The sequence below is a fragment of the Phocoena sinus genome, chromosome 1 (genome assembly GCF_008692025.1).
Source record: "Phocoena sinus isolate mPhoSin1 chromosome 1, mPhoSin1.pri, whole genome shotgun sequence".
In the NCBI taxonomy this organism is placed as follows: Eukaryota; Metazoa; Chordata; class Mammalia; order Artiodactyla; family Phocoenidae; genus Phocoena; species Phocoena sinus.
The window spans coordinates 174,637,943-174,654,700 of NC_045763.1; the positions used below are offsets into that span (position 1 = coordinate 174,637,943).

General features: G+C 33.5%; 1 protein-coding gene across 2 annotated transcripts in view; it reads right to left on the bottom strand.

Moving 5' to 3' along the window:
* The window catches only part of BRINP3 (BMP/retinoic acid inducible neural specific 3), a 422,410-nt gene that overhangs the window by 190,383 nt on the left and 215,269 nt on the right, over nt 1-16,758 (bottom strand). For both annotated transcript variants that reach the window (XM_032643010.1, XM_032643020.1), the window contains exon 4: nt 12,103-12,293. In XM_032643010.1, the coding sequence (XP_032498901.1) occupies nt 12,103-12,293 (191 nt within the window). The remainder of the gene's footprint in view (nt 1-12,102; nt 12,294-16,758) is intronic.

Sequence of the window (16,758 nt, forward strand, 5' to 3'; positions counted from 1 at the left end):
AAATAACAACTAGATTTAATTTAAGTAATTTTGGGGTTTTCAGTGTACAGAGCTTTTTTTTTTTTTTTTTTTTTTTTTTTTGCGGTATGCGGGCCTCTCACTGTTGTGGCCTCTCCCATTGCGGAGCACAGGCTCCGGACGCGCAGGCTCAGCGGCCATGGCGCATGGGCCCAGCAGCTCCGCGGCACGTGGGATCCTCCCGGACCGGGACACGAACCAGTGTCCCCTGCATCGGCAGGCGGACTCTCAACCACTGCGCCACCAGGGAAGCCCAGTGTACAGAGCTTTTAAATCTTTTGTCAGATTTATATGATATCGATTTTAATTTAAACTTCTGATTGTTGCTTATATACAGAAATACACATAGAAATATACATATATAGAATTACACATGAATTAATCTTGTATCCTTCAAACGATCAACTCCTTTTTATTTCTTGTACCTTTTAAAACTATTTCACTGGATTTTCTATAGGTACATGTCTTCTGCGAATAAAAAGTTTTACTTCTTCCTTTCAAATCTGAATGCCTGATTTCTTTTTATTGCTTGGTTGCACTGTCTAGAACTTATAGTAAAATGTTACTACTAGAATGTTTAGTGCTATTATTCGTAGAATGTTCAGCAGTATTCTACTACAATAAAAGTAGTGATAGCATAAATCTTTGTCTTGTTCTGAACATAAATGAAAAAGCATTTACTCTTTCACTGTTGAGTATGATGCTAGCCACAGGTTTGCAAATCCTCTCTTTATCAAGTTGAAGAAGTTCTTTTCTCTTTCTAGTTTTTTTTTTTTTAATAAGAAATATGTCAGATTTTTTCTAAAGATTTTTCTGCAAGCCCTGAGAAGACACTATCTATCTATCTATCTATCTATATCAACATGTATTTTGTTCATATAATAAATTACATTGGTTGATTCTTTAATACTACTCATCTTGAACTTCTAGGATAAATCCCAAGTAGTCCTGATGTGTAATCCTTTTGATCTATTGTTGGATTCAAATTGCTTAAATTTTGTTCAAAATATGTGTATATATACACATGAAATATATTGATAGTTTTATTTCCTTGTAATATTTTACTTTGTTTTTATATCAGAGTAATGCTGGATTTAAAGAATGATTTGATAATTTGTCAAGTGTCTCAAATGTTCTAGAAGAGTTTATACAGATTGTTATTATATTGCTTAAAATGTTAGAATTCAGTAGTGAAGCCATCTTGGCCAGGAGTTTTCTTTGCAGAAAATGTTTTTATCTGAACATCAATTTGCTTAATAAATTTAGGACTATTCATGTTATTTATTCTTGAATGAGCCTTGGAAATTGTCTTTCAAGAAATGTGTTTACTAATTTTCAAAGTGATAGTCACAATGCTGTTCGTGATACATCCTTACATTTAGAAACCTGTGTAATTTTACTGATGTTACTTCTCTCATTCCTGATACTCATAATTTGTCTATTCATTATTCTATTTCATAATTCTGGCTAAATGTTTTTCAGTTTTATTCATACACTAAAAAAACCCCACAGAAACAAAACAGCTTTTGGTTCCATTTTTTTCTCTATTACTCTTCTGCTTTCTATTTTCTGTTTTCTATTTTGTATTCTATTTCTATCGCTTTCCATTTTATTTTACTTTGGGTTTAATTGCTCATCTTTATCATTAGTTTCTTAAGGGGAAATCTTTAGTCATTGTTCTATCACTTTTTTTCCCAAATAAAAACATTGTTTGCTGCAAATTTTCCCCTCAGTACTGCTTTACCAATATTTGACAGATCTTGATATGCTGTATTTTCATTATTACATTCAGTTCAAAATAATTTCTAATACGCTTTTTGCTTTCTTCTCTGAGCCATGGGCTATTTAGAAATTTAGTTTTTAAATATTTGAGGATTTTCCCGATATGTTTGTATTATTAATACATTTTCATTATTCGAATGATAGTGTTGTTTGAATCTACAATGCCCTTGCTGATTTTCTGTCTACTTGTTCTGTCAAAGATTGAGAGGAGGCTGTTAAAATCTCTGACTATAATTATGAATTTCTTTATTACTTTTTTCTCTCCTAAAATTTTGAAGCTCTGCTACATGTTTAGGATTATTATTTCCTCTGGATTAACTGCCAAGTATATCACTCTGAAATGACTTTGTCCCTGGTAAGACTCCTCACTGAGACATATTTTTCTTATGTTAAAATAGCCACTCCAGTACTAGCATAGTATACCTACTCTCATCCTTTCACTTTTAATTACTTTCAAATTTTAAGTGATTTTCTTGTACACAACATATAGTTTAATCTTGCTTTTTAAAAGAATTCAATGTGACAATGTGCCTTTTAATAGGAAAGTTTAGACTACTGATATTTAATATGACTATTGATGCTATAAGGTTTAAGTCTATCTACTAGATATTTGTTCTCGATTTCTCCATCTGTTCTTTCTTCCCTTTTGCTTATTTTTAACCTCCTTTAAATTAATTTTTAAGATAATTCTATTATATCACCTTTTTGTCCTATTAACTGTAACTCCTTATTTTGTTATTTTAGTGGTTGCTTTAAGGTTCATAGTGTACACACTTATCAGTCTACCTTTAAATTATATTATAGCATTTTACTGATAATACAAGAACTTTAAACTTTTATACCGTTGATTCTTGAACAACAGGGGGTTAGGGGCACCAACCCTCCACACAGTAGAAAATATGAGTATAACTCATAGTTGGCCATCTCCAAGTTTCCTCTGTATCCTCAGTTCTGCACCCATGAACTCAGCCAACGATAGATTGTGTAGTACTGTAGTATTTACTATTGAAAAAAATCTGCTTGTAAGTAGACCCTTGTAATTCAAACCTGTGTTGTTCAAAGGTCAACTGTACTTCCAGTACACTTCTTCTGATCTTTATGCTATTGTTGGCATACTGCTTATTTCTACATGTACCTCATAATACATTGATTGTGGTATTGTTTAAAGAATTGATTCTCTTTTAAAGAGATAATAATAATAATGACGATGATGATAAAAGATATAATGACCCAGGGCTTCCCTGGTGGCACGGTGGTTGAGAGTCCGCCTGCCGATGCAGGGGACATGGGTTCGTGCCCCGGTCCGCGAAGATCCCACATGCCGCGGAGCGGCTGGGCCTGTGAGCCATGGCCACTGGGCCTGTGCGTCCGGAGCCTGTGCTCCGCAATGGGAGAGGCCACAGCAGTGAGAGGCCCGCGTACAGCAAAAAAAAAAAAAAGATATAATGACCCATGTTGGTACCATTTTCACTTTTCTTCACTCATTTGTGTAAATACATATTTCTGACTGACATCCGCTGCCTTCTTGCCTGAAAGATTTCCTATGTCATTTCTTTAATTCAGGTCTGCCACTGAAATTCCTGCAGGTTTTTTACATCTGCAAATATATTTTCCATGTTTTGGAAACATTTTTGCTAGAAAATGAGCTCTAGGTTGACAGAATTTTTTAGTATTTTAAAGCTCTCATCTCCACTGTTTTCTTACTTGCATTGTTTCTGAGAAATCTGCTGTCATCCTTAGCTCTGTTCCTCTGCACCTAATGTGTCTTTTTTTCCCCCTGACCCCCCCATAACTCATGAACTTACATCTAAGCATTTACAATCTTAGTCAGCCTTGTATCTTAATAGAGTTGTCTTGATTCAAATTGGGAATCCTCTGATAACTAATGAAAATTAAGATATTCTCTTTAATATAAGTTTTGAGCAATTTATGAAATGCCTTGGTGTAATTTTCTTGACCTTTCTCATGTTTGGCATTTTTTGAGTTTCTTGGATCTGTGGGTTTTAAATATCCTTACTAATTTGGAAATTGGCTATTAACTTTTCAAGTATTTTTTATTTTGCCTCAGGCAACAGATTCTAAGGTATCCATCCCTGACCCCTTGCTTATGGTATGCACGTGCTTCTGTAATCCTCTCCCACTGAGTGTAGACAGAACCTATGACTTGTTTCTAACCATAGAATACAGCAAAGGTGATTTAATGTATGTGATTACTTGTCTATAAGTTCACTATATAAGATTGTGATGTCTTATAATGACCCACTTCCTTGTTGAACCTGAAAAAACAAAACAAATTAACATGTTGTGAACTGCCATATGGAGGAGGTCACTTGGCAAATAGTTGAGGGTCACCTCCCACCAACAGCCTTTCCACTGACAAGGACATTATTGCTACCAACAATCATGTAAGCTTGGAAAAGGATGCTTCCCAAGTTGACTGTCAGGTGAAAATCTAGATCTGGTGGACACCTTGATTTGAGAATTAGCTAAGCCATGTAAGCCATGCCTGGACTCTTGACCTTCCAAAAAAAAAAAAATCCCTAAGGCATGATAATGTGATAATGTGTTTTATTACGTCTCTAAAGTAACGATAACATTGCTCTATAGCAAGAGGTATCTAATACTTCCCTCCACCCCCAGCCTCCTTTGGGGACTCTAACTACACATATTTATGGCTGCTTGAAGTCCCAGAGCTCATTGTTGATTGCTTTTTGCATTTTGTTCTCTTTTTGTTTCATTGTAAATAGTTTATATATCTATGTCTCAATTTCACCTGTCTTTTCCTATGCAATAAATGACAATGATTATGAGACAGACACAACTGTAGGTGTCTAATGTTATTCAGTGTATTTTTTATGTCACACATTACAGCCAATGTCAGTCAGGTCAATTTGGTTCTTTTCTCTATCTTCATGTCTGTACTAATAATTTAAAAATATGGAATACAGTTATAATATCCATTTTAGTGTTCTTGTCTGATAAGTTTAATGTCTGTGTTCATTCTGAGTCAGTTTTAATTGGTTGAATGTTCTCTTCATTATGTTTGTGTTTTCCTGCTTCTTCACTGCCTGGGAAATTTTACTGGTTTTTATCATTGTGAATCTTACTTTTTTGGATATTAGATTATTCATTTATTTATTTTGTATTCCTATAAGCAGTCTTGAGTTTTGTTCTGGGGTGTAGTTCTTGGAAAGGGTTTGATTCATGTTGGTCTTGTTTTTTGTAATTTTTGAGGTGAGTCCAGAGAAGAACTTAATCAAGGTTGATTATTCCCTACCACTGAGGCATGCCATTTCTAAGCATTTCATGCAGTGCTCCATGAATTATTAGTATTTCCTTTCTGGCTTATGGGAACACTTTTCTAGGCCCTGAGTGAGTGCCAATACTGTTCTCTAATCCTAATCCATGGTGTAGTTTTCTTCCCTGATGTCAGGTAATTTCTTCACATGTATGTACTCAACAGCATTCTGCTAAGTATTTGAGGGCAAACCCCTACGGTTCCTGGGGTTTTCTCTCTACATGGCTTTCTCCTCTTCGGTGTTCTGTCCAACAACTAAAAACACGTAGGTCTCTCAACTCTGACCTCTATCCTCAATTTAAGTAATTTTTTGGTCTCTGCCTGGATTTTCTCTCCCTGAACCACATCCTGGAAACTCTTTCAAGACAGCAAGCTGGGACAATCATAGCACTCACCTCAGTTATGTCCATTTCTCATAGTCATCATCCTTTATTACCTATTGTTCAATGCCTGGTAGACCATTATTTTTATATCTTTTATCACTATTTTTGATTGTCAGGTAGGAGGGTAAATTCAGTCCCTGTTAATCCATCTTGGTTAGAAGCAGTTCTAACTACTTAGAGATTTAAAATTTTATTTAATATTGTTTGCTTTGCTTGATTTTATTTTTTTCAGGCTTCTTCAGGTCAAATATTCTTTGTATATGGAAGAGATAATAATTTAGTCAGCGCTCAGTTATAACGCAGAAAATATAATTATATATAGCTTGTCACAAGAAAGATAAACACAAGATGCATTTTGAGTGAAGACAGTAAGACAACTGCGATGTAAGAGAGCAGAAAACAAATAAAATATAATGGCCTCAAACAGTATAGGCTTTGTCACAGGAAATAAGATTTTTGACTAGGAAAGAGCTGAAAAAAGAAGAATGGAATGAAACAGATGTTAAAATATACCACAAATTGAAGTTTTAATTTTTTCCCCTAATTTATATAATTAATATTTAATCTAAACAACAAAGCTTAACTTTATTTTACAAATTTACCATTTGGTAGCCACTACATATATAAGAAGTTATTTTGATTAAAAACAAACAAAAATAAAAACAGATTCTGCTTTTGCCCTCCAGCAAATTAGGGTTGTTTGACAAAACTAGAGAAGGCATGGCAGAGGGGAAATAAATATCTATAATGCAAACTAGAAAAATATTATAAAGCATGTGAAAGTTCAGAATATGAAAAAAGTATGATTCTTAATTATTCTGGAACTTTTTGCTTTCATGAATTTAATCATGACACTCAATTTACACATATTAATTATTATGGAATGATATATTATTCCTTTATACTAAAAAAATTGGGGCAGATAAATAAAAAATTCAGATAGGTTTGTGGTCAACTTCATCAAAATTGTCCAACTTGTTAAATGTACTAAGCTAAATGTACAGCTTGTACTAAATAATTAAACACTTTTATGTGTGCCTAAGTTAAAACATTCTTTTGAAACCCTAAGAGAGTTTGCTATTTAAAAGAGAGACCTTCCTGAAAATAAAACTAATATATGAAATCAAACCTCTAATTATTATGAATTATTTACATGTAAACTGTTTTACTGAGTTTTCTTGAATTAAGTGTTTTTGAACATATAGAAATTTAAAAATTAATTGTAAACTTTTCCTAATTTAAATTACCCCAAATCAAATAATTTACATATCAAAAATGCTTCTTGGAAAATTATTGTCAGGCCTAATTTTATCAATAGCTTTTCAAATTTATTTTTGTTCCCTGTGCTATACAGTAGGTTCTTATTGTTTATATATTTTACATGTAGTAGTTTGTATCTGCTAATACCAAACTCCTTATTTATCCCTTCCCACTCCTTTCCCCTTTGGTAACCATATATTTGTTTTCTACATCCATGAGTCTCTTTCTGTTTTGTATCCTTTTTTAGATTCCACAAACAAGTGATAACAGATGATACTTGTCTTCCTCTGTATGGCTCAATTCACTTAGTATGAAAATCTCTAGGTCCATCCATGTTGCTGCAAATGGAATTATTTCATTATTTTTCATAGCTGAGTAATATTCCACTGTATATATACACCACATCTTCTTTATCCATTCATCTGTTGATGGACATTTAGGTTGCTTCCATATCTTGGCTATTGTAAATAGTGCTGCAATGAACATTGGGGTACATGCATCTTTTTGAGTTAGAGTTTCCTCCAGATATATGCCCAGAAGTAGGATTGCTGGATCATATGGTGACTCTATTTTTAGTTTTTTGAGGAACCTCCATACTGTTCTCCATAGTGGCTGAGCCAATTGACATTCCTGCCAACAGTGCAAGAGGGTTCCCTTTTCTCCACACCCTCTCCAGCATTTATTATTTGTAGACTTTTTGGTGGTGGCCATTCTGACTGGTGTGAGGTGATACCTCAATGTAGTTTTGATTTGCATTTCTCTAATAATTAACAATGTTGAGCATCTTTTCATGTGCCTGTTCACCATCTGTATGTCTTCTTTGGAGAAATGTATATTTAGGTCTTCAGCCCATTTTGTGATTGGGTTTTTGTTGTTGTTGTTTTTGTTTTTGAGTTGTATGAGTTGATTGCATATTTTGGAAATTAAACCCTTGCCTGTCTCATAGTTTGCAGATATTTTCTCCCAGTCCATTTGTTGTCTTCATTTTGTTTATGGTTTCCTTTGCTGTGTAAAAGCTTATAAATTTGATTAGGTCCCATTTGTTTTTTTTGTTTGTTTGTTTGTTTGTTTTTGCTTTTATTTCTATTGCCTTAGGAGACTGGCCTAAAACAACATTGCTACAATTTATGTCAGTGTATGTTTTGCCTATGTTCTCTTCTAGGAATTTTATGGTGTCATGTCTTATATTTAAGTCTTTAAGCCATTTTGAGTTTATTTTTGTGTATGGTGTGAGGGAGTGTTCTAACTTCATTGATTTACGTGCAGCTGTCCAGCTTTCCCAGCACCACTTGCCAAAGAGACTGTATTTTCTCCATTGAATATTCTAATATTCTAAGGTATATCCTAATTTTATGAATAGATTTTGAAATTTTAATTTAATGTATTTTTATAATTTGAGAAATAGAAATGTAGCTCTAAGTTGTGGAGCCTCTTCTCAACATCACCTTCACCACCCTTAAGTAAACTATGCAGCACTAAAACATCACTTGGAGATAGATTTTTAGCTGGAATACTGACCTGTAAGTTAATTTTATCATAGTGTTTGTGCTTTTTCCTAAATTTGTTGGAAAAAATTCTAAACACCATAATTTTTAAAATCTTTCAAATAATTTTTCTATATTAGAAAAATGCTAGCAATACAGTATGTTATTTTTTCTTTTAGAAAAATAATAACTTAGCTCTTTTAAATTTTTTAACAGTTACAAAAATTTTAATTTTATTCACTGCATGTAATCTGATATTTAAAACTTAAAAGTATTAAGGAAATTTTTGAAAATCCATATACCACATCAGGTAATAGATTGGATTTTCCCCAAAATGTATATTTTGATTTTCTCATCATTGTCAATCACATATTAAAGTTTGACTATTTCAAAAGAAACCTAAAGAATATGTTAGTATGATTATTTTAGATAACTTGAGTCAACTGAATTGAATCTCCTCAAAATAATTGACAATTCTAGACATTATACTTGACATGTTTTTGCACTAATAATTATATTGAGAAATAATATTTGATATAAATGCCATTATGAAATAGTATAACAGTTAATTACGCTCTATGGGCATTTGAGCGTAATTCATTTTTGTTTACAGATGTGTTAATAAAGTTCAACCTACATTTACATTCATAATTAGAAGAGGTTAAACACAACCATTTGTTCTATTCCATCTTCTAGAAACTGGCTCAGTTAACGCTGTGTGTCCAACTCTTTTGTGTTTTTGCAAGAATTAGCATGATAAAAGAAGGCATGCTTATGCAGATTTAATTATATTTTTGCTGTTATCAGATAATGATTTTATTTGACTTTATTTTTTAACAAAACTCTGTCTCCTAAATTCTGTGAATCAAGGGACATCTTCATACAACATTTGTCCAAGAAATTAAATGCCCACTACACGGCACTTAAAAACCCAAGGTGTTTTTATCTAATCAAAGAAATTGTAGACTTGCTACCCTTCATGTGAATCTTTAAAATATAAAAGCAATGCACTGGACCTTTAGAGATTTAGTAAAGGAGTTAAGCTTTTGATTTCAAATATCTACAGAAGCACTTTGCATTGAGTTATTTATTCAAGTATAAAGGATTTCAGTAGTTGAATGCCCTTGGATTCCGTTTACACACCCACTACCCTCACCACTCAGTCCCTCTTACCCTGTTAACTCACATCTAAGCAATTAAAATCTTATAATTGTGGGGAGACATCTTTTATCTGTGTAGGGATACATTTGATAACTAAGGAAAATAAAAGATACTCTCCCCAGGAAATTACATAGAAGCATAAAAGTGTGCATGAGGTTCAAGGGCCATGTCGACCTGCTGGAGCATTTTTTCCTGGAGCTTTCACAGTAGCCCAGGCTGCAGCTGACCCTGGGTCAGATAATCACTAGTCACTTAAAACTATAACTGCCTCAGGTGAGAACTCCATCCAGGCCTAAATTTAACCCTGAAAAGTCTGATCTCCCTCCCCTCTTTCCCAGTCCCTACTACCTCACCCTTGCCTGCCCTATGTATTTCCAGGATTATTTTTTTAGTCATGTTGCTGCCAGTATACACACCTCATTCTCTTTTTTTCCCCCTTAGTTATGCACAAGATATGTGTACCTCTCTTTACAACCCATCTCTGTATCGTTCCCATACTTTTCTCTGTTTCCTCTCCTTGATCTAAAGTTCCACTTTTCCTTCCTGTTCCCAGCCCCACTACACGCACTTTAAAATACTTCCATTATGTGCTCTAGAACTCCCTTCCAAGACTAATGGGCTCCAGCATTTTCTGGAGTCCTTTCACGGTGAGGCTGTTCACTCTCCCACATTCCAGGTTACTCCTTTGTCTTCCCCAGAGCTGTTCTTAGATCACTCTTTTATGAAAGTCACTTCCCCTTCAGGGCTGGCTCATTTCTACCACACATGAAGCTTTATCATCTCCAGTTGTATCATCAGGGTCTAAGAACAATGCCTGTACACAATAGCCTGCACCATTAAAACATGTGCCTTTAGTGATACATACTTCTCTTGTGGGAGAAAAGAGTATGTACAAATATCCATTAAGTTTTGACATGAACTGTGAATGAATATTTCTTACTCAGTATGGATACATAAAGTCTACTGTATAATTCTACTTGGCACTGAGCAAAAAAATCAATAGCCGTATAATAAACATATTTACTACTAGGATGTCTTCTTTTAGAAAATACACTTTAAGTTTCTGTTTATATCATTGAAATTGATTTCTGAAAAAGCCTATTTCTTCTCAGCAACCTCAAGCTAAATACCTACAACACTATCCTACCTTACAACATTTTTAAATTAACTACAACGTCTGTGTTCATGCTGGCTACATTTTTATCTATTCAGCATAAATATTTATACACTTGATTAGTCAATATAACGTAAGTCCTACAGTCAGAAGTAGACTAACTGTAATTGTATAATCTATATCTACAGAAGTCTTTTTCTTAACCTCATCTACTAGCAGTATTGAAGATGGGCAGTTATGGTTTGTGTAACCCTTAAGCTAAAGATATTTTCTTTCATTTTTTTTTTTATTGGGGTATACTTGTTTTACAATGTTGTGTTAGTTTCTACCATACAGCGAAGTGGAGTTCCCTGTGCTATACAGCAGGTTCTTATTAGTTATCTATTTTATACATATTAATGTATATACATCAATCCCAGTCTTCCAGTTCATCCCACCTCACCCCCCCGCCCCCTGCTTCCCCCCCTGGTGTCCATATGTTTGTTCCCTACATCTGTGTCTCTATATAGCTAAAAATATTTTCATGTCATCTTTTATGCTCTCTGGGACAGTACTGAACAAAAGATGTACGTTGGGCTAATTTTTCTTAGCATTCTCAACATATCAACATATTAACTTTTCAATTAACTGAAAAAAAACACACATTAATTTTAATCTCATAAAGCAATAAAATGATATGTTTAATGAGTGCTTTTTACATTAATTATGAAATGTTACATTTGAAACACTGGGAAATGCTCTTTATGTTTTATTTTGCTCTTATTAACTTAGTCCAGAATCACACTATCACATGTGCCAACTCTTTGGTCTGTTAGTTTTGCAGTGGCCACTGGCCAAACACAATAACATGCTGATCTAAACTGCCAGAGAAATATGTCAAAACATCTACTGTTTTGGAAACCACTGCCTTTCTCTCTCTGTCTCTGTCTCTCTCTCTTTCTCTCCCTTCATTTCTTCTGAAAATTAAAGGTATCTTATTCTCCCATGCTCTCAGTTTTTGTAAAGTCAACCTTAGTTGTTTCAAAGGCAAAGGATTTTAGTGAACATACAGAGTTTATCCAGTAGTTCTAGATTATGGTGTATCTTGACTTCTAGAAACTTATAAACAAATACTTGTACTTCTTTGCTGTGTCTTAAAAACATGGGGGGCAGGGAATACTCGTTGAACCAGACTTAATGATTTTTGTGTCACTGACCCACTTTGAACCTAATAGAGCCCCTTCTCAGGATAATGTTTTTAAATGCACACAATAAAATATGAAGTTTTACAAAATAAATCAGTGTTATTAAAACAAAGTTTCATCTATGTATGCTTTGTGAGGGAGTCTGTGTACCCAGGGATAAACTGACACTATTCAAGTGTATTTCAATTAATGTTCTGACATGAAACACCTTGACCCAATCATCAAGTTAACAAAATTACATGAAAATATATACAATTTCATCTTAAATGTACTGCAACACTTAAAACAAAAGGACACATTAACTTATTTTTCAGGACACAATTGTTTAAATCAGCGAGACATGAACATATATAGACATGGATTTTAGAGACAGAGAACAAAATGGTATGACGTAATTCTAGGGTAAACTTACTCATACCTTTATGGCAGTGGATGCAATTTGAATGTGGTGAAGTCTCCGAAGGGTGCTGTCCCTGTCAATGAAATAGGAAGCAGCTAGTTGATGTAGCGTCTCCAGAGTGACCGAGGAGCCGTTGGTGCTGGGATCACTTCCTTCAGATCGTTTGCTCAGCTTCCGCTTGTCCACAAAAATTGTGAGTGACTCCTCTCCTGCATTAATAATATTTTACATTATTCCATTTCCCACTTCAAATCAATTTTTTCAACTACCTGCAGGTGAGGAAGCCTAGATTACACACATAATGAAACAAAAGAGTGATAAACAACAAACAGGCAGGGAGTTTTACTTTTCTTTTGTTCACAAAGATTTCCCATATACCTAGAAAAGTACCCGGGATGTTGATGGTTGTGAATACATATTTCATAAATATTAAACAGCAAGCTTTTGCAGAACACATTCTCTAGATTTTATTGACTTTCTCATACAGTTTAGCTTACCTAACACTCATTGGGTCTCAAAGCAAATTAAGATAGGAAAATATGTAAAACAAACTCAACCTTTACTACAGATCAGCATGGTAAATGGAAACATGACCAAGCATATTACAAAATATTAGCTGTTTTCAATTGTACCTTTAAAATGCAGAGGAAACATATACATGCATATACAGTAATATAAATATTTATGTATTAAATTCAGAGGTTTCCTACACATGGCATTAAATATTAAAATGTTGTGTGTTAATAAGCTCTATGGAAATCACTAACCTCCATGAGAAGCTTTAGGTACTTGACAATGGATCCTCTAAGGTGAAATTTAAAGCAAATTACAATTAAGCTGCAATTTTCAATGTTTGAATATTGACGAAAAAGCGTCAATGCCATTCAAGTCTAACATTAAGAACTTGCTATCCTCAGACTTCCAGATTCTTAGATATTCAACTAGCATATAATTGTCAGACTTGGAGCTTGTTCTCATTCTTTCAGAAACCCATCTGTTTAGGTGGCATTATGCCCACTAACAATTTGTCGAGCCAGTTTTCTAAAAGACCAAACAAGATTTTCTAGCAGACGAATAGCTTGCATTTCTTCTCCAAATTAAAAATAATACCAAATTTAAAATGCCACAGCCTAACTGACCATCCAATTCTAAGTGACAGTTCATACTTCTCTGCAAGAGATCAGGTGAATTGGTATCAGAAATAAGGTGTCAACAATGCTATTTCGGAAAGTTGCATTCTCAGTTTGTATTTGGACATCAATATGAAAGCTGGAAATGAAGCAGACTAACTAGAATTGCTGAAGGAAAAAAGAAACTCTCAAAAATATGAATGAGTGGGTCAAGTTATCAACAGCGTTAAGTCATGTACATGACAAACAGCTTTCTGTGGGAACATCTGAAAGCAAAAAGGGAATATATATGTCAAATATTATAGAAAATAAAATCCACGCTAATTATTTACCCCCAAAGAAGAGGATGAACTGGTGTGGAAATCTGAGAGAATACATTCTCAGAAAGACCACTGAATCTGAGAAATTCACCCATGTGCCCAAACAAACATCTTGTACGTGGAGACAGAAAGAACAGCGTTGTGATAGTCTAAGAATTTATAATGCAGCTCGACGACACATGAAAGTGCTATGGTCTGAATGTTTGTGTCTCCCAAAATTCATATGTTGAAATTCTGTCCTTTTAAGATGATAGTATTAGGAGATTGGGCTTGTGGGAGGTGTCTGGGTCATGAGGGCAGAGCCCTCAAGAATGGAATTAGTTCCTTTGTAAAAGAGGCTCCAAAGAGATTCCTTGTCCCTTCCGCCATGTGAAGATACAAGGAAAAATCTGTGACCTGGAAGACAGCCCTCACCCAACCATGCTGGCATTCTAATCTCAAACTTGCAGCCCCCAGAACTGTGCTGTTTATAAGCTACCTTATCTGTGGTATTTTGCTATAGCAGCCCGAACACGCTATGAGATCAAGAGATATATCTTCTTAAGTAAGGTTAAAAACAAAATGATAATGATATCTTGGTGAATGTAAATAAAAAAGGAAGCAAAGTTAATGATCTCTTCAGGACAAAATTATGAAATAGACTGAATAGTGCTAAAGACTAAAACTTGTAAAACTGCTTTAATTGCAGCACTTTTCATAAAGCAGAATATACAGAAGATGTAGGTTAAAATATACATAAACTGCCAGTATTACAAGACTCCAGCACACACTTTCTAGACCTAGATAGACCCAGTAGGGGTAAAAATGTAATGATAGAGATACATACAACCTACTTAATAAGGTAGATCTTATAGGTAAATATTAAACTTTACATTAATAAAGAGGAAATGAAAGCTCTTTTCAAGAGTACACAACAGAACATTTAGAAAAACTGGCCATATATTTTGTTAAAAAAAATCCTTAGTAAATTCCAAAATTTGAAAAAAAAAATCATTTGATAAAGACTTTCTCCTTGACCAAACGCTAGACAGGCTCCTATGAGCTTGTTTCTTGGGCATGTTCTCAAGAGCCCAGTTTTAGGAAGAATCCTGTCAGGTCACTTTGGCAAGGATCCCCTACCCTGGACATATGATCATCTTTAACATCTGACCAAATTCCTCATCCCCTACCATCTCCCTGGTGATATTTTATAACCCTGCTCTGCTTTCAGCAAGAATCATGTTAGGTCTCTTTAGCAAGAATTATCCTACCCTCTTTGCAATTTTCCATCCACTAATCTGCCTACTCTGCTCATTGTCAATAAATTCCCACTTTTCCTGGTTCTGTTCAAAATTGAGCTCAGTCTCTCTCCCCTCCTGTAAAACTCCAATGCAGGAGACCCCCTGAATAAAGTCTCCCTTACTGTTCTTTAACAAATGTCAGAATATTGTTTCTTTAACACATTTACTGACTACTGACTACAATATAGTACAATTAAAAATTGATAGAAAAATTTTTAAAAATTCACATGGATAAATTTTCTATTGTGTAATTCTTGAATAATAGGATACGTGAAAGCAAAATGACAAATTTTCTAAGAAAACCTGAGGAAAACAGTATGTAATACAATCTAAGGGACATGGCTAAAGCAGTACTCAAATAAATATTCACAGCATTAAATATGTACTTTATGTAGATTATGAAAATATTTGAGATAGTCATATAACTCTAAAACTATAAAAAATGACAAAAATAAGCTTCTAGAAATTAAAAAGAACTAAAAGGAAGAAAACTAGTGTTAATGAGTTAAAAAAAAAACAGAAGAAAAGAAGGAATAATAAATTGAAAAACAGCTTCCTTTGAAGGAAAGAAAAAAAACAAATAAATACACCAACTCGTCAACCTACCTTTTTTAATAGAGAAAGAAAATTAAATAATAAAATAACAGAGTAAAGTAAACATATTATTTAAACACAAAATTATTTTGCAAAGCTTTTGCAAATAAGTTTAGGTGTCATAGAACACCTCCACAAAATTAAAAAAAAAAAAAAAAAATCAATAGGCCAAGATGGTTTCACACAGGAGAGTTCAGACAAAACTCTAAAGATCAAAAGATCTGATACTATTTACTTAAAATGTTTCCAGAGGATTTGAAATGAAGGAAAACTTTTAATTAGTTGTTATATATTGTTATATATTGAGTAAAACAGTGACATAAATATCTGGGGAAGATCACACACACAACAACAAAAACAACAACAAATTATTATTACAACAACAAATTATTATTATTACAACTTATTATTAGTGATGCAAAATAATAAATAAAGCAATAGTAAACAGTAACACACAGTAAGTTTTAAAAATGTATATCTCAAAAAGAATAATTCTAGGAGGGCAAGGGTCATTTGATATTAGGAAAACATTAATATAATTCAGCACATTAACACATCTAGAAAGAAAAACCTTGATGTCCATTAATGCCTCAAATGCATTTGATGAATATTTATACCCATTGCTGGGTAATTTTCAGTAAGTTAGGAGTCAGTGGAAAATTCCTTAAAAGGATAAAATATGTGTTTGTCAACCTAAAACCAACTGTCTTGCTTAATCAGAAAACTCAGAAGTCATTCCCATTAAAATCATAACCTGACAAACAAACCCACAACTGGTACTACTTTTTGACATGATATTAAATATATTAAAATGTAAATATAGAAGAGAATAAAATTAGAGTAATAGTTTTTTAAAAACACTTAAAATTATCTCTTTTTGCAGATAACATGATTATTCATCTGGAAAACTCAAGAAAATCAACGGACAAACTACTATGCAGAGTAACAGAACTTAGTAACTGCAGAAAATAAAAACTTTACTAACTCAACAAATTGAAATATACAAATAATAGTTAGAAGTAATAATGGATTAGCATATACCATTTAAAATACCAATAAAAATGCAATACATATATGAAAAATTATATGCCACCCCTGAAATAACAAAAGTAAACTGAAAATGGCATGGTACTTTGTTTCAAAGAGGAATATTTAAATTAAAATATATCAATTTTACTTAGGTTAATGTATAACTTTAATGCAAATATCATTTTTTGTTTGTTTCCTTGAACTAGTCATGTTTATTATAAATTTTTTAGGTAAAAATTAGTCGAAGAAAAGTCACCAGAAGCTTTCCAAAAAATAGGCAACAGTGAGAATGCCTTGCTACATATGAATACATATTGTAAA